General features: G+C 42.5%; 1 protein-coding gene across 5 annotated transcripts; it reads left to right on the top strand.

Moving 5' to 3' along the window:
• On the top strand, positions 1 to 26158 carry FMO4 (flavin containing dimethylaniline monoxygenase 4). Of its 5 annotated transcripts, none has more exons than XM_051856041.3 (10): positions 1 to 124; positions 227 to 327; positions 6296 to 6438; positions 8571 to 8759; positions 9377 to 9539; positions 16571 to 16713; positions 17581 to 17780; positions 19901 to 20253; positions 23478 to 23547; positions 25407 to 26158. In XM_051856041.3, exons 3-10 carry the CDS (start codon positions 6307 to 6309, stop codon positions 25822 to 25824), a joined length of 1668 nt encoding a protein of 555 aa, XP_051712001.3. In that variant the 5' UTR covers positions 1 to 124; positions 227 to 327; positions 6296 to 6306; the 3' UTR covers positions 25825 to 26158.

The following is a 26158-nucleotide window of genomic DNA, read 5'->3' on the forward strand; positions in this document are numbered from 1 at the left end:
GGGGACAAGGGCAGGAGATTTTTGTGTCTTTCCAATCCGAAAGCCGTATTCTAATTCGTCATTTTCCCCTCCTTTGGGATCGCGGAAGCCTGAAGCTCGAGTCCTGTGTAACTTTTCTCCCTTGGTGAGTTTACTTTTCTGCTGTCACAGCATGACAGAAAGAAAAACTGGCTTTTGTTTTAAACTACGAGCACTTTGATCAGTCAGCATTCTATCTTTCTTTTAGGACAAAGAATTTCAGGTTCAAACTTTTTAAGACAAGTATTATCCTTGGCCATCAGCTTTGAGAAATAATTTAAGTCAAAGTGTCTTCTCTATGCTGACAAGGTAAGTGTCCTGGGTTTTCTACTTATTTATTTAATGGGATAATGTTTCCAGGAACAGTGCTGGCCAAGAATGAATGTTCTCCTTGGGGAGTACATTCCTTAAGAATTCATGTGATTCTCTTTCTGGAACCTGTTGATTAGGAACAAGCAAAGTATTAGAAAACAAAACAGCAGGAAACTGTAAGGAAACAAAGTTTTGTTGGAGAAACCATCTGAAAGGGATGTGCTCATGAGAAATGAAGTCACAGGGCTGTCAGTGACGCTAGTCTCACTGCTGGTGCTGGTTTCATCTTAGGAAGGAGATGGGAGGGCCATGCATTGGCACACAAAACACTGGGCAAGTGGCGTGACAGGAAAGACATAAACAAAGAGTGTGGTGGGGTTAAGACAAGAAACATGAACTGAACAAATTCCAAATTCAAAGAAATCACCATTTATTACATGATTTGCAGATCACCCATGTCTCTCGCTGTCTCAAAAACATTTGCTCGTGAAGCAGGCAGGGAGTGAGGCTGTCCTGTTGTGCAAAGGTCCAGTTCAACAGCTCAAGACTCCTTTCTTGACTAATTAGAAACAACCTTTGAGCAAAGTACTTTGAGTTTGTTGTTTACAACAAGCTTGCCCACAGCTTAGGTTCTCCCAACCCTTCAAGCTTGCAGAGTAGTCTCCCTGTAGATTCACATCTGTTTTTGTCACCAATTACTTGATTTTCAGACCCAAAAAGAGTCCTTTCAAGCTGGAAAGGAACAAGCCCTCTAATCTATAAGTAGCATCAATGGCACAAAGTAATCAGAAGTTTTAAGTTTACATAGCTGGTGAGAAGCAGAGCAATAGCTGAGATCTCTCAGTTGCCACGGTACTGTCTTGAACTTGTCAGCTTTTCATTACTGCAACGAATGACCTGAGAGAAGCTGCTTATGAAGGAAAGGAAAATTTACTTGGTTCAGAGTTTTGGAAGCTGCAAGCCTGATGGCACGATGCAGGCTGCGGTGAAGGCCCCCATGGTGAATGATGGACAGAGGATGGGTCACATGGTAACCAGAAGGCAGGGGAGCCAAACCAGGGCTTCTGTCGCAACCTTCTCTTCCTTCCTTCCTTCCTTCCTTCCTTCCTTCCTTCCTTCCTTCCTTCCTTCCAGATTTATTTATTTATTTGAAAGTCAAAGTTACACAGAGAGAGAAGAGGCAGAGAGAGAGAGAGAGGTCTTCCATCCACTGGTTCACTCCCCAATTGGCGCAACGGCTGGAGCTGCACCGATCCAAATCCAGGAGCCAAGAGCCTCCTCCAGGTCTCCCACACGGATACAGGGGCCCAAGGACTTGGGCCATCTTCCACTGCTTTCCCAGGCCATAGCAGAGAACTGGATCGGAAGTGGAGCAGCCAGGACTCAAATCAGCACTCTTATGGGATGCCGGCACTGCAGGAGGTGGCTTTACCTGCTGCGTCACAGCACCAGCTCCGCCCGCCCACAACCTTCTTTCAAGAACTGCCTTCTGAGAGCAGTGTCCCCATGACCTAAGGACCAAGGCACCATCTCCTAATGTTTCTACTACCTCCCAGTAGCACAACCCTAGAGACCAAGTCTTTCAACACATGGCCCTTTGGAGCATATTCAACACCCAAATCACACCACTTCCTAACTTATACCATATTTTAAAACAGGTACTGTTTTTTCAGAACTTCATAATCCATAAACAAGTATTTATTTTAAAAGATGCAAATTCTCAATCTGTTTATACTCCCCGGATCACTCATCAGTTATTTCAAAGGCATCATGCTTTTTTCCCAGTACCTTTCTATCTCACAGCCCACTCTGTGCTGTGACTGAGTTTCCCAGCACAGCTAAACAGTCTAGGGAATCTGGAGGCATTTGCACCCAGAGCATGGGGCTGTTAGAGAACTTGCAGACCGGGTGTTACACGTCAACCTCTCAGCACACAGCAGCATCTTGAGGGCAGTCACAGTGTTTTTATTTCTCAGACTTTTATCACTATTATTTAGTCATTGGGTCTTAATCATCTTTAGCCCCACACTGGGCTCAGGGTGCAACTGTTGAAGGAATGGATTTACTGCCTCTCTGTTCACTTCAGCATAGTTTTCACCTTGCCAATTCAATTAGTAACCGTTTCTTATGTGTTGCCATTGCAAAGACAGAGCCCAGCAGAGATCTGACAACTCCAGGCCTCAAACCAGATGATTAACTGTTATTGGTAGAGGCGATTTGTTTCTGATTGGAAACTATGTAGACCACCCACTCCTCAACCACAAGGAAACCACAGTTATGTAGCAGACTTTTTGCCAAACCACTTCATCAGTTTTGTCTATCTGAACATGTTCTTTAGGGAGAGGAGGTGAGGAAGAAGACAAGTAGGGAGGTAGAGAAGGAACACAAAATAAATATTTTGTGTTTGGCAGTTTAGTGTAAATACTATTATTTTAAAATTCAAAAGAGGAGAGTGTTTGTCAAAGATGCTGCTTGGGATACTCACATCCCCTGTTGGAGTGCCTGGGTTCAAGTCCTGGCTCCAGGTCCTGACTCCAGCTTCCTGTTCCTGTGCATCCTGGGAGACAGCAGATGATGGCTCAAGCATTTGGACCCTTGACACCCATGTGGGAGACCTAGGTTGATTTCCCAGCTCCCTGACATTTATTGATTGAACCAACAGATGGGAGGTCTCTATGTCTGACTCTGTCTCTCTGCCTCTGAAGCAAAAGAAATCTGAAAAAAAATTTAAAAAAAGTTTTTCAACATAGGTGTTTTTCTTACTTTACAAATAATATATTAAGGATTTTTCAGTGCATTGCTCGAGGGCCCTGTGATTAATCAGTTACAGAGTTCAAACCCAACTCTGCTGCCTTCCAAGTCCATTTTCCTTGACACCCAACTAACTACCCAAAATAGAGATTCCCAAATAAAGCAAGTCTAGAGGAAGAAGTATGCATTTTGCAATAAGTACAAAGCCATCCTAAGCCACACAAAGGCCATGACATTTAAAAAAAAAAATGAAGATGGCCAGCCCTAGGAAGTTCCTCTGATCCTCATCAAGTCCATGAGTCTGCTGCATAATCACAGGAGTCCATGAGGTTCTAGGGCTCAGAAGTCTCCCTTTTTCCCCTGTAGTCAATAAATCCATGTTGCTTTATGTCTCAGTTTTGTGATCTAATTAGGAAGCAAGTTACAAAGCTATGGGGATAACCTTCCCCAAACTCTTCCCAAGGTGTAGCAAGAAACCTGAGCAAAGGAAGATAAGAGGCTTAGAGATGGGAATCACAAGCCATTCAGTCTGTTGGTGCAGTGTGTGCATCCAGAAATCCACCTTCAGTGCAGAATCTGACTCTTATTAGCTGTGGAGCCTTCCGTTGTACCAAATGATGGTGCTGCGTTTTCCCATTTCCTGGCCCTGAGAGCTCAATAAATATTCACTACCCTGGTTGCCCGAGGAAAATACTCGTACCACTAGGATAAGTGCCCTGAGAGTACAAAAATCACATGCAAGGCAGGCATTTGGCCTAGCAATGAAGACACCCATTAAGATGCCCGCAGCCCATATTGGAGTGCCTGTGTTAATGCTGGTTTCCAGCTCCTGACTGCAGCTTCTCACTAACAGAGACCCTGGGAGGCAGTGATGAGGGCTCAAGTAATTGGGCTTCTGCTATGGATGCGAGAGACCCAGACTGAGATCCCAGTCCCCAGCTCCAGCTCTGCCCAGCCTGACTTTGAGGGCATTCGAGGTGTGAACCAGTGGATAGGTGCTCTCTCGTCTCTCTCTTTCTGCCTGTCAAGTAAATAAGTAATTGTTTTAATCACATAGGCACTGTAGAGCTAAATCTCTTCTCAAGAAACATTTTAACTGTAAAGGCAAAGTCAAAGGAGTTTATATATATATATATATATACACACACACATATATATATATATAAAACATAATATATATGTATATATTGTATAAAACAACTACAGACTTTGAGGCCTCAACTACTGTTTGTGTGTTTTCTGGACTGGTCAATGGGTTTGCAGGGAAAAGCAGCAGTTTCAACTTACTTCTCAGATTACCCCATTTAATTAAGGCAAAAGCATTGTTGAGGTATTGGAGAAGCTCATATTATAAAATCAAGGAAAAGAGACTCTAAATCCCCTTGCCACATACAAGGGTACTTCAAAAAGATGTGGAAAATAGAACTAAAAGATAAGCTTAATTTTAGTGTAAAATTTTTTGTAAATTCATGCAGTTTGTCACAATATGCATTTTTCATGACCTTTAGAAGACTGCATCTTTTTTCACCAAAGCAAATCGATCTTTTTTAAAAAAATAGATTTATTCATTTATTTATTTGAAAGTCACAGTTGCACAGAGAGAGAAGGAGACACATACACACACACACACACACACACACACACACAGAGTTTCCATCCTCTGGTTCACTCCCCTAATGGCCACAGTGACTGGGGCTGGGCCAGGCTGAAACCAGGAGCCAGGAGCATCGTCTGGGTCTCTCATATGGATGCAGGGGCCTAAGGACTTGGGCCATCTTCCACTGCTTTCTCAGGGAAAAGGAGCAGCTGATACTTGAACTGGTGTCCACATAGGATGCTGGCACTGTAGGCTGTGGCTTAAATGGCTACGCCACAGTGCCAGCCTCATGAATTGATCTTTTAATTCCAATTTCTGAGAACTTTTTCAAGTACCCCCATATTTCCTCATGCCCCCTCTGATAAGCACAAACATCCTCCTCGCCACTTGACCTCCTCTTAGACTTAGAATGTCCTTTGTGACTTTGCTTAGGGACTTTGATCTCTATTATGTCAGTCAGAGCTCTGTACAAGTTTAAGAAATGTCCCTGCTCCAAATTCATGTAATATCCTTTTTTTTTTTTTTTTTTGACAGGCAGAGTGGATAGTGAGAGAGAGAGAGAGACAGAGAGAGAGAAAGGTCTTCCTTTTTGCCGTTGGTTCACCCTCCAATGGCCGCCACGGCTGGCGCACCACACTGATCCGAAGCCAGGAGCCAGGTGCTTATCCTGGTCTCCCATGGGATGCAGGGCCCAAGGACTTGGGCCATCCTCCACTGCCTTCCTGGGCCACAGCAGAGAGCTGGCCTGGAAGAGGGGCAACCGGGAAAGAATCTGGCACCCTGACCAGGACTAGAACCCAGTGTGCCGGCGCCGCAGGCAGAGGATTAGCCTAGTGAGCTGCGGCGCCGGCCTCATGTAATATCCTGTTATATGGTAGGGCATAACCATGGTCAGCTATTTTTAAGGACTCTAGATGTTTTCAATAAAAACTAAAATTTTTACTGTCCCAGTTCTTAGAGTTCAGCGGACAAGATGATGGCAAAGTGTCTCTTCAATATTGAAGAGAACTAAAGCCCAATCAGGTCAAGGTACCCACCCATTTGTAACAATAGCTGAATTTTATTGAGCTCCTCCTATATAGTTCACACACTACTAAAATCCTTCTAACATATTAGCATACATCAAAGCATTTGTGGAAAATTGAATTAAGTGATACTTAGCTGAAAAAAATTGAAATCCATGTATAGTTTTTTCATAATATACATTTTTTGCAAATTTTTGAAGACCCCTCCTATGCATGAATTGGAAAAAAATGCACAAAATAAGCTTATCTTTTAATTCCATTTCCTGTGAATTTTTTAAGTATTCCCATTTAGCAGCCAATCAATCATCACAAATTTTATTGTATTATTATTATTATTATCATAGCCATCTACCAATGACAAAACAGAAGCACAGAGAAATTAAACAGCCCAATGTCATGCAGTTAATAAGTGATGAAGCCAGCATTTAAACCAAAACACTGATTTCAGAGCCTGCATTTTTAGCCAAAATGTGATTCTTCATCCACTGAAAGAGGAATGAAGGCATTTGTACCACTATAAAAGTTTAATGCTGGGAAAAGGGCCTCCTCCCAACCTTGTCATATAAAGAATCTCTGTTTGATCTTCCTCAAGCAGAAGATACCATGGCCAAGAAAGTTGCAGTGATTGGTGCTGGTGTGAGTGGCCTGACCTCTATCAAATGCTGCTTGGATGAAGACCTGGAGCCCACGTGCTTTGAAAGAAGTAATGACATCGGGGGACTGTGGAAGTATACCGTATGTAATTCTCACCTTCCCATTTCCAGCGATCATAATCTGGCCATATGTTTTGTCTCTGTTCAGCTGTGGTGACTTTAGTCAATTTGATTGTCAAATAAGGGAGGAATTCACTGCAATATCACTAACATGTGCATGGCACAATGCTAAACAGTGTGTGAGATGTAGTCTGATACATGAGGAACCTTGAGAAAAGCAGGGCACGGTCAGGTGCAGTTTGAAAGAGGAGGATAGAGTTAACTCAGATAGACATAACGTTGAAAGTTTATGATGATTTCTGGATCACGAATATTCTAAGACACAGTGGCAGGGCAAGCTAAGTGGCAGTGGTGGATATGGAGCAGATTACAGCCTGGCGAGGGTGAAAGTTGGCATCAGAGACTGGGGCCCCAACCTCCAGGACCCTAACCCTTAGGCATCCCTCAGTTCTTTGGGAAGAGGACTGCCAGGAGTGAGGCAGGACACCAGACCTTGGAAGATGAATAAAAAGAAACCCAGGCACTGAGCAGTCCTTCTTAGAAGTGGAATTTGCACCTTAGGGGCCTATCATCAGGGCTAGACCAGCTGTCAAATGATTTGAGCATCACAAAATGGGGCTGGAGGGGCAGGAATTTGGTATCTGAATATAGAAGCCAGGGAGGCCTCAGTACTAAATGCCTCAGGCAAAGAGGAGAGCAACCTTCATTCAACTGGTATGGATGATGGAAGCCTTCATGGAACAAATGGAATTTTCTGGATCTTTAATGGATGGTGAAAAAAAATAAAATGAACAAATGTATGAGAGTTCTTCAAAATGGTCATGGAAAATGGAATTAAAAGATGAATTTATTTTGGTGCAAAACATTTTGAAATCCATGCACAACTTTTTTACAATATGCATTTTCCATAAATTGAAGATGCTTCATATGTAGACAGAAGCAGTCACAACCATAGGATTATAGTATCCCAGAGGAAGAAAACCTTTTTCTGGTATACTGTGAGCCTCATCAAGACACTGAATGTCAATGTGAAAACAAAGTACTGTATCAGGTGTGGCTTGTGTGCCTTCTGCTATTTGACCCACTGTTGGTTTGGTTTCTTGCTCCTACTCTATACAGATCAATTCTAGAAAATAATATTTGACTAAATAAAATGAAAAATACAAATAAATATAGTAATAGTACCCAAGGTAAGCACCATTAAAATTTCAATGAAATTTATTTCAGTTATATATTCATTTATGATATTTTTCAAAAACACCATTATAATATTAATTTTTATTCATTTCCTATACTTATGTCCTTCTGCCAGGACAAAATGGTGAACAAGACAAATAAGACTCTACCTTCCTATGTTCCTGTGGGGAACAAAAACAGTAAACAAAATTATAATGCAATGTGATCAGTTCTGTATTAAAACTATGGGACCGTAGGGCCACAATAGCTACCTTACACAGGTCTTTTGGGTCATGGAAGGCTTCTTAGAGAAAATGACAGATAAGAAAGAGTCTTGAGGGAAATAGAGATTAGCATCAGCCAGAAGTAATTCATTGGTGCCTAGAATATGACCTTTTGGTTTATTTTTTGATTTGAAGTGGTGGAAATTGAGACCAATGAGCTGAGGAGTATTTGAGATAAGAGAGGCTACCAGACTGAGAGAAGGGGGGGGGGGGGGTAAGACCATACAGGGACATAGGTTGTGGATTTTGTTTTATCTTTAAAAGCAGAGTCTTTAGTATTTTACATGCTGATGGGAAAGCATAAATTAGAATGATTGAAAATACACGTAGCCAATATTGGGGAAAATCAGTGAGGAAAGACAAAGAGAAGATGTGCAGGGCGTGAGTGGAGGAAGTAGTCCTGGCAAGAGAAGAAGGAAGACGACCAGAACAGATCATGGGCAACTATTCAGGGACTCTGCTCATCTTGGAGAGCCCTATTAAATCTAATTAGTTTCTTTGTCATTTATAAAAGATACTATATTTAATTATCCTAGTCTAGCCAAAGATTTATAGCCAGTGTAGTGTGGGGACATAATGCTGAGTTGCCTAGAACTCTCTTAAATACATGGGACATTGATTGTGGGGACCCCCTTGCAGCTGGGCTGGCCTGAACCATCAAGACCCCATCAAACTAACCATGCCTTCACCACAGGAAACTTCCAAAGATGGGATGACCAGGATCTACTGGTCGTTAGTGACAAATGTCTGCAAGGAAATGTCCTGTTACAGTGACTTCCCTTTCCAAGAAGATTACCCCAATTTCATGAGCCACTCAAAATTTTGGAACTATCTCCAGGAATTTGCTGAGCACTTTGACCTCCTGAAATACATTCAGTTTAAGGTAAGATGCTTTGAGTTGTGCAAGGTGAGAGAACAGGGGCTGTCCTCTTCTGCAATCTAACAGGAATGGGATGTTTAAGGAAAAATGTCCCTGTTTATCTGCATAAGGATAAGATGAATATTTTAAGAGTCTTTAGACTCTTTTACTGCTCATTTTTTTACACAGTTAAATCATTAAAATACTGAATTTCCTGGTTCCTCTTCTCAATGTGAATGTGTCGTTTGGGACGAGATTTTTAATTTTTTTCCTGAGATGAAAGGAAATGAATTTTGTTCACAAAACCCATTGAGAAGAAATTACTAGAAGTCAGAACCACAGAAATTATAATCATACAAAACTTATTTTCCTAATTTTTTTCTAAATCATTAGGCATTGTAATTTGTCTCTTTCTCCCCAGGAATCAACTGACCATTCATTCCTCCCAACAACAGGATTCAGATGTCTTACATTTTAGTCTGAGTTTATACAAGTGACTTAACTTCTCTGGGATATTTGTAGGTCTGCTATCATGGAACTTGGCTTATTCAAAATAACAGACATGGTTGCCATGCCAGTTAGTCCATGAGGTCTGAAGGATCCTCACTGGTAGGAAGCGAGTGTTTGTCTTTTGCTTTTAGACCACTGTGTGCAGTGTAACAAAGCGTCCAGACTTCTCCAAAACTGGTCAATGGGATGTTGTCACAGAGACAGAGGGCAAGCAGCATAGAGCTGTCTTTGATGCTGTCATGGTTTGCACTGGAAAATTCCTGAATCCCCGTTTACCTCTGGAATCCTTTCCTGGTGAGTCATTTCTATCTGAAACCATGCCTACTCTTCAGGATTCTTGAAAAGTTATTGCTTTTTAATTGGAAATATTTCCACTCTTAAAAAAATATATACAATGAGGTGCACATTTGGCCTGTCAGTTAAGGTGCTGGTTTGTACACCCACAGCCCATATCAGAGTGCCTGAGATCCAGTTCCAACTCCACTCCCAATTTCCTTTTTTTTTCTTCTTTTTTTTTTTTACAGTTTGTTTTTTTTTGTTTGTTTGTTTTTTTGACAGGCAGAGTGGACAGTGAGAGAGAGAGACAGAGAGAAAGGACTTCCTTTGCCGTTGGTTCACCCTCCAATGGCCGCCGCAGGAGCCAGGTACTTATCCTGGTCTCCCATGGGGTGCAGGGCCCAAGCACTTGGGCCATCCTCCACTGCCCTCCCGGGCCACAGCAGAGAGCTGGCCTGGAAGAGGGGCAACCGGGACAGAATCCGGTGCCCCGACCGGGACTAGAACCCAGTGTGCTAGCGCCGCAAGGCAGAGGATTAGCCTAGTGAGCCGCGGTGCCGGCCTCACTCCCAATTTCAGATTCCTGCTAATGCGCATCCTGGCAGGCAGAAGATGATGGCTCAAGTGGTTGGGGTTTTGTCACTCACATTGGAAACCCAGACTGAGTTCCTAACTTTCAGCTTTGTCCTAGCTCAACCCAGCCCCGGCCACTGTGGGTATATGGAAAATAAATCAGGGAACAAGATATTCTCTCTTTCCCTTCTCTCTCTCTCTTTATTTCTTTCTTTCTTGTTATCTCTCTTACTTTCAAGTAAAGAAAAATGTAAAAAAAAAAAGTACAAAATTATTTTGAATGGTATAAAGCACTATGTACACATCAGACCTTGTTATTTACTTGTTAATATGAATGTTATTCTTGAATCATGCACTCTAATTAAAGTTCAGTGTCACAAAAAAGAACAAACTTGACTTTGGGAACTAAATAATAAATAATTTGCATTAGGACTGACCAGAAATTCAAACTAGAGTATGAGGTAACTTGACACATTTTTTAATGAGAAAAGCTAGAAATTATCCATGTAAAGATATATATTTACCCTTCAAAGCAGTCGTCACAATACACCTTAGTCCAGGGCTGTCTACAAAAAAACCAATACTCTTGATTAACAAGTCTCTATCTTTGAGATCAAAATTTCTTATTTGGAAAACAAAAAGCTATTCAAACTTGGCTTAGGGAAATAAAACTATTCATATGAGGATTACTAAAATGTACTAAACGCTGCTCTTCTTCTGCCACTTATTAGTGGCCCTAAAGTCAATTGAGTAAGTGAAGTTTTGAAATTTCTTCAAGGAATTGCAAGAATGACTTTCAGATTTTTAAAAATTTTTATTTATAGTAGTTATTTGTAAATTAGAGAAGTTGTTTTTATTTTTATTTATTTGAAAGACTGAGAGAGACAGAGACAGACAGACAGAGATCTGTTGTTTGCTAGTTCACCCTCCAAATGCCTACAACAGTGGGAGGCTGGACCAAGCCAAAACCAGGAGCCTGGAATTCCATTCAGGCCACCACTTGGGTAGCAGGAACTTAGCTACTCAAGCCATCACCTGCTGCCTTCCAGGATGTACATTAGCAAGAAAGCAACAAGTGGAGCCAGGATTCAAACCCGGGCACTCCAGTAAAGAACATGGGAATCCCAAGTGTAATCAAACATTGACCCAGAAGTTTTAAGCAAGAAAGAATGTAAAGAATAAAATTTGCAAACCTTGACAAGAAAAAAAAAATATAAATCCTATAAACACAATCAGAAAATAGCAAAGTATCCTAGTTGAAGCAAAACATATTTAGCTATTAAGTGAGAATTCAATGCAAAATTTGCAGAAAGGCAGTACTGTAAGCAGCATCGGGATTGGGGATGTGTGGGAGCTGAACACACAACTCTACAGTGGCAGAGGAACATGCACATGCCTCTTTTTTTTTAAGATTTGTTTACTTTATTTGAAAGACAGAGTTACAGAGTGGCAGAGAGAGAGAGAGAGGTCTTCCACCCACTAGTTCATTCCCTAAATGGCTGCAACAGCCAGAGCTGGGCCCATCAGAAGCCAGGAGCCAGGAGCTTCTTCTGGATCTCTCACACGGGTGCAGGGGCCCAAGCATGTGGCCCATCTTTTACTGCTTTCCCAGGTCATAGCAGAGAGCTGGATTGGAAGTGGAGCAGCCGGGACTCGAACCCTCGCCCATATGGGATGCCGGCGCCTCAGGCAGAGGATTAACCTACTGCACCACAGTGCCACCCCCCATAAATAGCTTTGACATGTCTGTTGAAATGATTGTTTTCCTTGAGAATACAAAGGTATGGAAAGTGGCAGGGTTATTTCCACACTATTGACTGGAAAAAAATCAATGGAAAGCTCAAGCATTGTCTATGAGGTGCAGCCACACTATCCGACAGTTGAAATTGTCACACACAAAAGCTTTTTATCTGCATGAATCGGCTTTTTCTTTTTTTTTCCTTTGTTCCTGAATTAGAAGTTTTGACTCAGCCAATAGATTCCCTCTCTTTCTCTCCCTCTCTCTCTCCCCTCCTCTCTCTAACATGGAGTTAACATAATCACTGATGAGAACTACCTGCACATTCTGTATTATTTGTTGGGTCTGCTGCTCAAATAGGCAATTATGGAAACCAGTTATTTACCAGGCATTTTGTGAAATCTATGAACCACCACAAGTACTCTAGTAACTTCCCTCTACTAAAACCTCAGTGAATGGCGAATGCCCCATTTTCTAAGGCATTGCATTGCAAAATCTTAGTACTCTTCTTTCTTATTCCTAATCATTTTTCAAATTTCTTCATTTATACTTTTTGGCCACAGAAGAGGACATGATTGTACTTCAATACATAACTTCTATACAATCAAAAAATAAAACACCACAGTAAAATAAAAGAGAAAAGTGGTATACTTTCATTTGTGATACATGACAAAATGCTAACATACTGAATTATAGATGAACTCTTAGAAATCATAACAAAGAGACTAATATTACAAAAGCAATGAAAAAGGAACAGAGGAAAAAATGAAATAACACAATTTATTAATAAGGCTATATGGGTTGATTACACAGAAAATAAGAACAATTTTTTACATGCATTATCAGTCACTAAAAATGCTGATACTGGGGCCAACATTGTGGCATAGCAGGTAAAGCCATTGCCTATAACATCCTGGTTCATGTTCCAGCTGCTCTGCTTCCAATCCAGGTCCCTACTTTTTTTCCCAGCACCTGGGCCCAGGAAAAACAGTGGAAGATGGCCCAAGTGCTTGGTCTCCTGAACCCATGTGTAAGACCTGGATGAAGCTTCCTGGCTGGCTCAGCCCTGGCTGTTGTGACTAGTTGGGGAGAAAACCAGCAGATGGAAGACCTCACTTCCACTGTCTCTCCCTCTCTGTAAATCCAACTTTCAAATAAAGAAATATTTAAGAAAATAAAAATAAAAATGCCGATATCTAATGAGGAATGATCATTCAAACTCTGGGAGAACTTTCTCCAATTAGTGGAAAATTATTCAAAATGTTGATTATGTGTATACTTAGCCCTGAATTCCAATCCATAGAAATCAAGAATGTATATACTACATAGAAAATCTATAGCTGACATTCAACTATAACACACCAAAAAAATTCCTAATTACATCAATTTTTATGAATAAATACCCTAATGTTATACACAGAAGTCTATTGATAGTAGATAGCACAGGGGGGAGAATGGTGAAATTTCTTCAAAAAAAAAAAAAAAACACTCTGGAATTTCTTCCCTGAGTCAGTCTACACTGAATGGCCGATTGGAGCCCTCATAACATACACTGTTCTGAAAGGCAGTAGTGTGTCATCAGTCGAAGAACATGAGTTCCCATGTGAGCTCTGCCACTTGCCTGTAACAAGTTCCCTATCTTCCCTGTGCCTAAATCTCAACTTTAGGAAAACTGAATAATAGGATGTTCCACCACATAGAGTTGCTGTAAAGTTTAAGTTAGTTAATATGTACAAAGTCCTTAGAGCATGCCAGAGACTGATGTAGCACAGTGCAGGTAAATATTAGCTACTGTCAGATTACTTACCTGTCTCCCCACCCCAGGACAATTTCCTTAAGATAGGCGCTGGCTTTTACCCTCATATCCCTTTGACCTTATCTGGTACTTCAGGGAAGGTAGTGTTGAAAGGACAAGTTGTGCAAGGTTCAGTTATTGGCCCACTGTGCTTTTTCTTTTAAAGCACTGACCTGACCCATGGGGTTTGTCCTCCCCTGCCTTTGGATGAAATCTCGGCTGCTTCTATGGCTGTTGTGCTCACACACAGATAACGAAGAGCCCTCTGATCATTTTAAGTCACTAAAAATAATCTCATTTTTTGTAATTAAGATGTCCTATCTCATGCAATAGCTGGATTTTGCAACCACATGTCATGGTAAATTTTCTCCCATCCTCCATCTGGTGCTTGCTTGGAGCTCACAGCTGTCTAGTAGCAAGAGATGGTGATGGCATGCTTTGCTTCTATCTTCCTCCCTCCACCTCCTCTACCCACGAGCTGCAGTTTCTCACTCTTCCAGATTTATAGTCAGGAGAGTGGCAAGAAGTGCTACAGGGGCCAGAAGGATCTCTCTTGAGTAGCACCAATTCTCTGGCCATGGAGGTGTTGAATATTGATTCTTTGTGAAGTGCCTGCCTCAGTCTAGTTCAGAGACTCATACTGGGCATGTCTCACCTGTAGCTCCTTGTTGGAGTCTTCCATTCCCAGATTAGCAACTTACAACTCTAAACTGCAGGTCTCCCCAGCTCACCCCCACAGACCATCAGTTAGGGTCTCATACCTGTACAGCTGGTCACCTGCGCAAAGTTCCTCTAAGTTGGCATCAGACTGCCTCTCTCCCACACAGCCGTCATGAGGTCCACATGAAATAGGTGCCTTCACTGTCAATGGTGGAAGAAAAGCTTGCTGCCAGTGCTGCCACCATCCCTCTCAGGCAGTTCCAGTCACAGTCTTCCAAACATGGGGTAGACACCAGCCCCTGTGTTCTGCAGACCCCAGACTCCAAGAGGTGAGGTCTCAACATTGGCTCCCAGGAGGTCATCACAGCTGGCTCCATAACAATGGGACAGAAAATGCCATAGCACTTTAAAGCATCCTTTCAGGGAATGGTCCTATTTCCATCAGGAGCCACTTCAGCTTCCACTGTGTTAGAGCCACATAGGGTATGAGGAGGCTGAGAATCACAAACTAGGCAACACTCACATTCTTTGCACATTCTGCAGAGTCAAGGTAGCACCTCGTTTGAAATGGAGTTTAGTTCCCAGCTTTGGAAAGCCCTTTCATTTTCTATGATAGCTATTGAGTAAATGGATGTGTCAATGGCTGAAAGGTAACAGAATGCAATTGTCAAGGAAAGAGTTGAATTTTAGACATGACCATTTCACAAGCACCTGTAGCATGGGGGCAGCGGGCTGTCTAGTCCTCTCAATGACAGGGCTTCCCTTCCTGACTTGTTCCCCGTGCTGCTTCTTGCCTGTCAGTGTCAGTGACACTGCCATTGATTCCTCTGTCAGCTCTCATCATTTCCATGACTGCTGCCTGTATTCTAAACACCTCTACCTCTACTGTTGCTACCAACATTAGTTTATTTGAATCCATGGGTTATGCCATTTATGTCTTCCAGGAGATAATTACCAAAAATAAATGGAAAAAAGAGGTATTTGGTGGCCCTTATATATTTGCATTTGCACATATGGTAGCCATGCTTCCATTGATGGAATGTAGGGAATTTGGGAGATCAGTCAGAAATAAGCATGACTGACATAAGAATCAAGTGCAGATACGCATACAGTATAATAAAGCATTAAGCATAGACTAAATCATAAAGTGAAATAATCATGAAGTATAAGGAACATGAGACTAACTTACAAAAGTAATTATTTTATTTATGGAAGGATAGATTTCTTTTGTGGAAAAATTTAATTGAATTAAAATTTAATCTTAACCATTTTATACACAAATGACATTATTTTTTATCTGAAATTATTTTCATTTTTACTTATTCAAAAGCAGAGAAACAGTGAGAGAGATCACATCTGCTGGTTGACCCCCTAAATATCCACAACAGTCACATCTGGGCCAGGCCAAATCTTGGAGCCAGAAACTTAATCTAGGTTTCCCTTGTGGGTGGCATGAGCCTAAGTACTTGAGCCAGTGCACAGTGGAATTGGGAATGGAGCTGGAACTCAAACCCAGACACTCTGATATGGGATGCAAGTTTCTAAACAGACTTAACAATTTATGCCAAATGCCTTGCCCTGCAAATCACATTCATATAGGATGTATTCTACTGGGTAAAATATAGTTTATCAACAACCTCCTTTGTATCAAATGCATATTTGGATATAAGAATGTAGCAATCATGGGAGGAATCTCAGTTGGATATACAGTCGCACTTCATTTAACAGTGGGGATACACTCTGAGAAATGCATCCGTAGGTGATTTTATTGTTGTGCCATCATAGAGTGCACTTACACACATCTAGATGGTGGAGCATATTATGTCCCTGGGTTATATGGCATATGCCAGCATACATGTGGCCCATCATTGACCAAAATTTCTTTATGAGGTATGTGGCTGCAATATTTAATGCAGATGGGATGTAATGACATGGAACAGAAATAATCTACTTCTCACCCAGCAAGTTCAGGGTAGTGCATGAGATTTTCCTTAGTTGGCTACAGTGAGTTTTATTTACCAAAAGAATAGTTAAAAGGGAACACGCACCTGGAATATAAGACTTCCTGTATGTTTAACAAGGCAGGTTGTGCAAAACCTGTATGTGGGCTCACAGCATCCCAGGGGAAAGAAGGATCAAATGCTTGCTCTACTCCTGCAGCTCATGTTGGAAATAAGAACTGCTGTATTTCTGAGCTTCCATATTTCCGTAGATCCTATACCTGCATGTTGGAGAACAATAGCTTTAGATATTTTCAATTTTCTTGTCCTTGTCTCCCTTCAGGAATCCTTAAGTTTAGAGGTCAGATCCTGCATTGTCAAGAGTACAAGATCCCAGAAGGCTTTCGGGGCCAACGCGTCTTAGTGATCGGCCTCGGGAACAGTGGAGGAGACGTTGCAGTGGAGCTCAGCCGAGTGGCGGCTCAGGTACACCATCTCAGTCAGTGCTCCCACTCCCAGCATCTTCTATGGTGGCTGGAGAGAGGTGCTCAAGACCCTAAAACACACTGGCAACTGCTCAGTTATGCTGACAGGAGTAAGTGAAAAAGCCATGACAATCCTTAGAGCCTCTGTCGGTTCTCTCTGAACTGTTTAAGAAGCCACACGTCATGGAGTTGAGTCATCTCTAAAAAAGATGTAGGGGACGTGGGAGGCTGCCAGACCATGAAACATCTTTCAACAGTGCTTCTACAGGAGCAAGACGCAGTAGGTAAATTGCCCCATCCAAATCAAGTAGCTTTCTTTTATACTCTGTATTTCTGGCAAAACCTGCATAGTAGGAATAGAAAGAGAGGCTGTTTTCCTCTGAGTTTTCTATAAAAAGCCAGATTTGTGACTGGTTTTAAGAAAAAAGCAAGTCCTACTGTGCCCAAGAAGTATGGGTAATGATTTTAGAAAGTCCAAGCATAGATCCTCCTAGGTTCCACTTTAGCATAAATTCTAGGATGATTAGATCTGAAATGAATAGATTTTCTTTGATTCAATTAATGTTGTTTTCTGATCTTTTGCTTTAGGTTTCATATAATTTATGGGTAAAATATCATTCAGTCAATACCATACAAGTGTTATAATTTTTGTTTATAATTCCATAAATGATAAAAATACGTAACAGATATATGGGTCAGGCAAGGCAATTTTTGAAGAACAACGACAACAGGACTAGATAGATATCTGGAACTATGTGCAAATTCTCCAGTTCTCTGTTGTTGTAAGAGCAGAATATTACAAGACCATTTGAAACATATAAAAGAAAAATTTTGAGCATGTATTTATCCTTGTTACCTTACTTTTTAGGTGCTTCTCAGCACTAGAACTGGTACCTGGGTCATCAGCCGCTCTTCAAATGGGGGCTATCCTTTTAATATGATGATCACAAGAAGATGCCTTAATGTTATCGAACAAGTTCTGCCTTCGTGTTTCTTACGTTGGATTAATGAAAGGCAGATGAATAAAAGATTTAACCATGAGAATTATGGATTAAGTATTACAAAAGGGTACGTAAATTGTTTTTATTTAATAGAGAATTATTAAATCAATATTTCTCCTCCTATTTAATATAGAATTCAAAATTTCAATAATTGTGATATTGTCCTTGTTTTTAGCCTAAATTTATTACTCTAAGACAAGTGCATGATGTACCACAGCAGTACTTAAAATAAGAGCAATCTCTGGTAACAAAAGTAGTAATGCAGGAGACTAGATCAAAATGAAGAGTGAAAACTGTCATCTCAAGCTTGGCATTCAGGAAATTAATGATTGACTTTCAGCGTCTTGAAGTCACTACCATCTAGAAATAATTTGAATCAATGTTGCTGTGGATTCATTCTGAGAGGAGGAGCATGGTGGGAGCAAGAGGCATGGAGTCACCACACAGACCCCGGGAGTCGGGTGAAAGCAGGCCTGAGGCAAGCAGCCTGCAGACACGTTTATTTCAGTTGCTACAGCAGTTTATATAGCCAAGGCAGCCAATCCGGTCAAGGGGCGGTCTATGCCCTAACCAATCACACCCTGTTGCCAGGCAGTTTCCGAAGCCATCCAATCACAGCCTGTTGCCAGGAAGTTTCTGTTGCCAGCAGCCATCTTGGCATGGCCTTCTCATTCCACCACAACTACCATCTAGAAATAATTTGAATCGGCCGGCGCCGCGGCTCACTAGGCTAATCCTCCGCCTAGCGGCGCCGGCACACCGGGTTCTAGTCCCGGTCGGGGCGCCGGATTCTGTCCCGGTTGCCCCTCTTCCAAGCCAGCCCTCTGCTGTGGCCAGGGAGTGCAGTGGAGGATGGCCCAAGTGCTTGGGCCCTGCACCCCATGGGAGACCAGGAAAAGCACCTGGCTCCTGGCTCCTGCCATCGGATCAGCGCGGTGCGCCGGCCGCAGCGCGCCAGCCGCGGCAGCCATTGGAGGGTGAACCATCGGCAAAGGAAGACCTTTCTCTCTGTCTCTGTCTCTCACTGTCCACTCCGCCTGTCAAAAAAAAAAAAAAAAAAAATAATTTGAATCATCAATGTGTATAGATGGTCAGTTCCTGCTAACATATAATAAATGTCTGTTCTGGTTCAATGATTAGAGGTATGAGTTTCTATTATGAATTTCTGAAATAATGTCTTAATATGCATGTGTATAGGATTGCACGTTGGCAAGGAAAAGAAAAACCATGAAATGCATGGAGGTCATTAAGTAAGCTTTTTATTGTATCTATTGATTGATTCTTTGGTATGAATCTTTCAACTTATAAGAAGAAAATAATGGCAAGAATGATCTGCTATGTGCTGGCGCCACAGCTCACTAGGCTAATCTTCTGCCTGCGGCGCTGGCACCCCAAGTTCAAGTCCCAGTCGCGGTGCCGGATTCTGGCCTGGTTGCTCTTCTTCCAGTCCAGCTCTCTGCTGTGGCCCAGGAGTGCAGAGGAGGATGGCCCAGGTCCTTGGGCCCTGCACCCACATGGGAGACCAGGAGGAAGCACCTGGCTCCTGGCTTCAGATCAACGCTGGCCACAGTGCACTGGACACAGTGGCCATGTTGGGGGTGAACCAACGGACAAGGAAGACCTTTCTCTCTGTCTCTCTCTCTCTCACTGTCTAACTCTGCTTGTCAAAAAAAAAAAAAAAGTTCTGCTATGTAAATTTTGTAAAAACATTGTTTGATATGATTAGATAGAATGGTACAATGAAAATTTTTATCAGTATAAATATATTCTGGTGTTTATTTTTATTCAGATAGTCTCTTGATAATTTCCTCATGGCCTAATGCCATTCTTGGAGATGTATGTGATGTCAGACCCCCAACTTGATCATCCAATGTATTGTGTGCTCTAGCCTCATATGCTTTTTCATTGCTCCAGAAATTCATTCCAAAAGACAGAGAATTTTAAACCTCAGTTAGGAAATAGTAGGTTTAATTATTTTCCACATGTCTTCTACTGGTCGCAAGAAAGCCAAATGTAAGTCAGGTGACTGCTTTGAAGTAGTCATTGGTCAGTTTGCATCTTTGGCTTGGCTGATCATTTCCCTCAATTGACGTAAGTAAATATTTAAATAAATAGAGACTAAAAAGTATTTGCTGAAATGTCTGGTAGATATAACTATAGTGAATACTTTTTTCTTCTGCATCCAAGGAAAAACCCAAAATTTATTGTGAATGATGAGCTGCCCACCTGTATCCTGTGCGGAACAGTGACTGTGAAAACCAGCGTGAAGGAGTTTACAGAAACCTCTGCTATCTTTGAAGATGGGACAGTGGAAGAAAACATCGATAGTGTGATCTTCACGACAGGATATGTGTTTTCTTTTCCCTTTCTTGAAGAACCACTCAGAAGCCTTTGTATGAAAAAGATGTTCCTTTACAAGCACGTCTTTCCTTCCAACCTGGAGAGAGCATCCATGGCCATCATTGGCCTGATCAGCTTAAAAGGGTCCATCCTGACTGGCACTGAGCTCCAAGCACGATGGGCCACACGAGTATTCAAAGGTACCTTGACCCTATTCAAAGCCCTGTGATCAACTGGATCCTAAAACTAGTGGCCCACACTTCATTTAAATCAAACATGTAAGATAAATAGAAAAAAGTTTTTTAAAATCTTTAAGATTCATTTTACTTATTTGAAAGACAGAGTCACAGCGAGAGGTAGAGCCAGAAAGAGAGAGAAGTCTCCCATCTGCTGGTTCACTCCCCAAATGACTGCAAAGGCCAGTCAAATCCAGGAGCCAGGAGCTTCTTCCAGGTTTCCCATGTGGGTGCAGGGCCCAAAGACTTGGGCCATCTTCTGCTTTCCCAGTCCATAGCAGACAGCTGGATCAGAAGTGGAGCAGCCAGGACCTGAACTGCTACCCAAATGGGATGCCAGCATTGCAGGCAGCAGCTTTACCAGCTATGCCTCAGCACCTGCCCCTTTAAATCTTAATGAATAATGAATTGTATATATGCATAATATTATGACAGATGTGCATACTTATTTACTTACTTAATGTGACTGAGTAGAAGAGATTTTGACTCTGGGGATGGGATAAATTTGGACAATAGACTATAATCAAGTTTCTCAGGTGAACTGGATTTATATTGGAAATTCCAAGTTCCTATTCTACTGTGGTGTAGTACACTCCACTTCTGCTGAATTCTGTCTCCATTGATCATTAGGAGCAGAATTTTATATTGCTTCCAAAGAGAGACATTGGAATGATGCACAATGTGGGTAAAATTGAGATGTGAAGAGGCAGCAACCTTTAAGAAATGCCCATAAAAATAGCTTAGACACTGGACAGTACATACTGTCATTTGTCACTATAAGAGCACCGTGGCTGGAGTCAAAGCTAGTGTGGTACAACCCTAGCTTTGAAACTCTGTGTTTGCAAGGACCTCTCAAAATCTCAGCCCTTCATTTGTAAAATGAGGATGATAAACCAGCTTTCTCAAGGTTGATTGATAATGTTGGGGCCAGCGCTGTGGCATAGCAGGTAAGGCCACCACCTGCAGTGCCAGCATCCCAGCACCAGTTTGAGTCCCAGCTGCTCCACTTCCAATGCCGCTCTCTGCTGTGGCCTGGGAAAGCAGTGGAAGATGATCCACGTCATTGGGCCCCCGCACCTGCATGGGAGACCCAGAAGAAGCTCCTGGTTCCTGGCTTTAGATCCGCCCAGCTCCTGACGTTGCAACCATCTAGGAAGTGGACCAGTGGATGGAAGACTTCTTTCTCTGTGTGCCTCTGCCTCTCTCTTTCTATAACTCTGCCTTTTAAATTTCTGACTTAATTAATTTTTTATTTTTTTATTTTTTGACAGGTAGAGTTAGAGAGAGAGAGAGAGAGAGAGAGAGAGAGAGAAAGGTCTTCCCTCCATTGGTTCACCCACCAAATGGCTGCCACAGCCGGTGCTGCGCCGATCCGAAGCCAGGAGCCAGGTGCCTCCTCCTGGTCTCCCATGCGGGTGCAGGGCCCAAGCACTTGGGCCATCCTCCACTGCCTTCCCGGGCCACAGCAGAGAGCTGGACTGGAAGAGGAGCAACCAGGACAGAACCCGGCGCCCCTACCAGGACTAGAACCTGGGGTACTGGCGCCGCGGGCAGAGAATTAGCCAAGTGAGCCACAGCGCCGGCCACTTAATTAATTTTTTAAAAAAGGATGATTTATAATGTCTACAAGGCAGCTGGCACAGTACTTGATAGGAAATGCCCATTTAGATTTGTCTGTTACCATTACTAGTGCTGCTACTATCACTCCTTCTAAAGTGGGACAAATTTTAGATTAGTAAGCCGTTCAAAGAGTTGTAGCTGTATTCATTTTAAATATAAACAGTAATCACAATTTGACCAACCAGCTGTCCTTTAGCAAACTCAGCCCATATTGACAAAAAACAATTACCAAAAACATGTAAAAGGCATATAGCACAGCACTGAGTAATGTTGTATTTCATCACACTATACAAATGTAATAGGTACCAATCGTACTTTAAGACCAAATGTTCTCCTAAGTTGGCAGACATGTTATTTGAATGAGGGAAGAAGAAGTTGGTTAGGAAATTTCATCTTATTTACATTTACAGAAAAAATTCTACAACCCTCCATTTAATTATCAGACAGTTTTTAAGACTGATAAAAGAGCTTTCATAACATCACTCCATAATATTAAAACTATAAAAGACTCTTAAGTACCTGGCTTCTTAAAGTAGTTTAAAATGAGCTACAAAATTGCTTATTAGAATGATAAAGCTGAAAGATTGATCGTGTGCTTCAATGGAGAGGATCCAAAGGGCAGTTCAGGAACCACCAATTAAAGTCTTGCTAGCTTTTCACAGGATAAAGTCAGCCCAGTAAAAAATACACCACAGAGCAAAGTGGCATCTGTGTCCTTTGGACAGCAACTTCATATCCAGGTTTGGCATTTGGTACATGAGAGGGGCAGGACTGGACAGCATGGGATGGCAGGCAGAGTGGACTAGAACGGTCACAGAAGCCCAGAGAGAGAGTTTAGGAGGAAGGTAAGGAGGGTCAGGGTTCACAAAGTCAGGCAAGCATGGAGATCCCAGGAATCCAGAAGACAAACTGGGATTTTCGACTCAGGGGCAGCAGGGCAACTGCAGAGAAGGCCAGGGTCCAAGCTGTTAAAGCAAGCGAAAGGGTTAGCACTAGCTTAGCAGAAAGAGCAGGGGCCAAGTTCTGAGCCCATCTAGATGGGAGTCTGGGAACGAGCAGTTCCTCACAAGGATTCCAGCAGGCAGGGCCTCTGTGCGACCAAGAGACTGCCAGGCTCCTTCCACACTTGACGTTCCCATATAAACAAAAGAAAATGTGCTGAAGGAAGGTTATGAAATGGGGTCATTTTAACTCTTTCCATTTAACCAATGATCAGCCTCAGCACACAGACAAGTACGATGTGGGGGTATAAACACAATAGAATATAACTTATATGTGTATCGTGGGAGCAGACCAGCAGGTGGGTGCTGATGTCTGGGGAGAGTGATCCACGCTGGGGGCTGGGCCATGAGGTCCTTATCTCACAGTGTTAGAACAGTACCCTGAGTAAGTGAGTTGGGAGGAGGTTTTGCCTCCAGAAAGTTATCTTCTGTACCCTAATTCCACTGTGAGCTCTGACTACCACATGTTCTGAGACTGGAGCCTTGAGAGGCCAGAAACGAGGACGAGGGGACCTTCAAGGAAAAGCCACATGTGACTTCAGGTGTTGTTTCCAATTTTTCTCATAGGACTCTGTAAGATACCTCCACCCCAGCAACTGATGGCTGAAGTTACTAAAAAGGAGGAGCTCATTAAAAGGTATGAAATATGTCTTGTTGTAGGGAAAACTTGCCAACATATTGTGTTATAAAAAAAAAAAAGCAAAGAGTTCTTATTACAAAGCACATTCCTGGAGCAACAGTGTGGCAGGTTGGGAATGACTCAGAATGAGCAGTCGGAACATGATTTTAGTTCTAATACTGTCACCAATTAGACACGTGGCCTTAGGTGTGTCCTATGGGGAGACCAGGTCTTCTCACTGGGACACAGAGCCCAGCTCTGGGGTGACAACCCTGTTTGATTCAGCCCCAGGAATTCCTCCTGTCTTCCTTCTCTTCCCACCTATCAGGCTGTCCTCTCTCTGTATTTGCTGATGTCTCTTCTGCTGCACTCCTAAAGATTGCTGAACCCAAAACGTAACTCTCAGACCTCCTTTCACTTCCATTTACATCACTCTGAGATGACCTCCTGCAGGCCTGTGGCTTTCAGCACCATCACAAACCCACGGCTGCCAGATGTGTGGCTCTAACCCGTGTCGTTGCCCAGAATGCCAGTTTCTAAGCAAACTCCCTCAGTAAAGCTCCACTTGGATATTTAACAGGCTTGGAAACTGAGCATGTCTCTAATGGCCTCTGGGTCCCCACCAGAGCCTTTTCTCCCTTCTGGTTAATCAGTCAAAAACCCTGGAGCAATCTTTTCTCCTCCTTTTCTCTCAGACCCCTCATCAACATAAGTTCTGTCACCAGCTACCTTCCAAGTCAGGCAGAATTAAAGTGCTTCCCACTACCTCTGCTGCTACCCTCCACCAGACTAGGCCACCAGCATCTCGCACCATGACACCTGCAGCTTCCTTACCTGGCTTCCTTCCATCTACCCTGGCCATTCCATTCCTGGTCTTGACAATGCAACAGGAATGAGTCAGGTTGTTCATTTCAGAATCCCCTGATGGCTTCAAGAAACCTCCCAGAAGCCCTTGGTCTGCCTTCAGTGCTTATGGTTCCTCCACCTCATCCACACTGCTCCAGGCATGAGAGCCCCTCACTGCCCCCTCAAACATGCCAAGCTGCACCTCCTCGGAACCTCTGCAACTCTTCCCTCTCTCTGCCTGGAATGTTCGTCACCCAGACACCAGCACGGGTCACTCTGTAAAAATGTCACTTCCCAAGAGAGAAGCCTTCTCTGACAATCCACCCAGTGGCACCATTGCTTCTTTCCCTTACCATATTTATATTTCTCATAATACCCGTATCTGAATGGTATTTTACAGGAAGCTGATTTCCCCCATAGAATATGAGCTCTCTGACAGCTTGTTGTTTGATTCAGTGTTGGAGCCCCAGCATCTACAATGGTGCCTAGAATGGGACATTTATTTATGTATGCAGTCATTGAATGAATGAATGAATGAATGACATTGCAAAGTCAATAGAAAGAAGGAAGAAGAAAAAAGCTTTCATATTCACTCTGTCATATCATTGTCAGGTTCAGTCCTAGTGTAGCAAGTGTAGTCCTCACAACTCACGACAGACATCAGTATAAATGTTGTTGATGTCCATATATGTGATGCTTTCTGATCATGTTCCTTCTTCCAACAACTCTTGTATCTGGACCGATGAGATGTTATCTTTAGGTCACAGTCAAGAACAAAAACCTTTTCTTCCAATGCCCTTCTTTTACCATCTCCTTTGTCAACATTAATTTCCCTCCCAATACCCTCTGTAAATAAGCTCTTCTTACCTTTTTTCTTTTGAGTACAAGATGTTCTCAAACATGGTTTGATTCTGGGGGAAAAAAACAACAAAATGATGAGAGGAAGTGGAGGAAGAGTGGCTATAAGTTGTAACTTGAGAAATCCAAGGTAGAAAGTGATTAATGAAGTTATCCATTTTTGTTTCTCACAGAGGTGTGATTAAAGATACCAGTGAAGAAAAACTCAGCTACATTCCCTATATGGATGACCTTGCTGCATGCATAGGCACTAAACCCAATATCCCACTTCTGTTCCTCAAGGACCCCAGACTAGCCTGGGAAGTCTTCTTTGGACCATGCACCCCTTACCAGTACCGTTTAATGGGCCCTGGGAAATGGGACGGAGCCAGAAATGCCATCCTCACCCAGTGGGACAGGACTCTGAAGCCTTTAAAAACTCGAACTGTGTCGTCTGATTCCTCCAAGTCTGCTTCTTTGTCACATTATTTAAAAGTTTGGGGTGCACCTCTCCTACTTGCCTCTGTTTTGCTTATCTGTAAATCTTCACATTTTTTAAAATCAGTGAGAGATAAACTACAGAATAGAATTTTCCCTTACCTAGTGCTATAACTTGAGTGTGTCCCCCAGAGTTCATCTGTTGGACAATTGGTCTGCAATGTGCTATTGTTGAGAGGTGGGGCCTAATGAGAGGTGTTTGGGTCATGGAGACTACATCATCGTGAATGGATTAGTGCCACTCTTGCTGGACTGGATTAGTTACCCTGAGAATGGGTACTTGTAAAGCAAGGCTGGCCCCTCATTTTGCCTCTTCAGTACGTGTTTATTTGCGCTTCCACCTTTCCACCCTGTTATGACAGAGCACAAGGTCCTCATGGAACCTGTCACCATATCTGGATTTCCCAGCCTGCAGAACCGTGAACACAATAAACTTCTTTATAAGTTT

This window comes from Oryctolagus cuniculus, chromosome 7 (genome assembly GCF_051225735.1).
Source record: "Oryctolagus cuniculus isolate XC-2025 breed Fujian yellow rabbit chromosome 7, ASM5122573v1, whole genome shotgun sequence".
Lineage (NCBI taxonomy): Eukaryota > Metazoa > Chordata > Mammalia > Lagomorpha > Leporidae > Oryctolagus > Oryctolagus cuniculus.

Excerpts from the sequence above, each read along its gene's own strand:
- FMO4 (XM_051856041.3), top strand. The coding sequence starts at position 6,307 with ATGGCCAAGAAAGTTGCAGTGATTGGTGCTGGTGTGAGTGGCCTGACC. Across the intron at positions 8,760-9,376 it reads TGAAATACATTCAGTTTAAG|ACCACTGTGTGCAGTGTAAC; the intron begins GTAAGATGCTTT and ends TTTTGCTTTTAG. Across the intron at positions 23,548-25,406 it reads AAGGAGGAGCTCATTAAAAG|AGGTGTGATTAAAGATACCA; the intron begins GTATGAAATATG and ends TGTTTCTCACAG.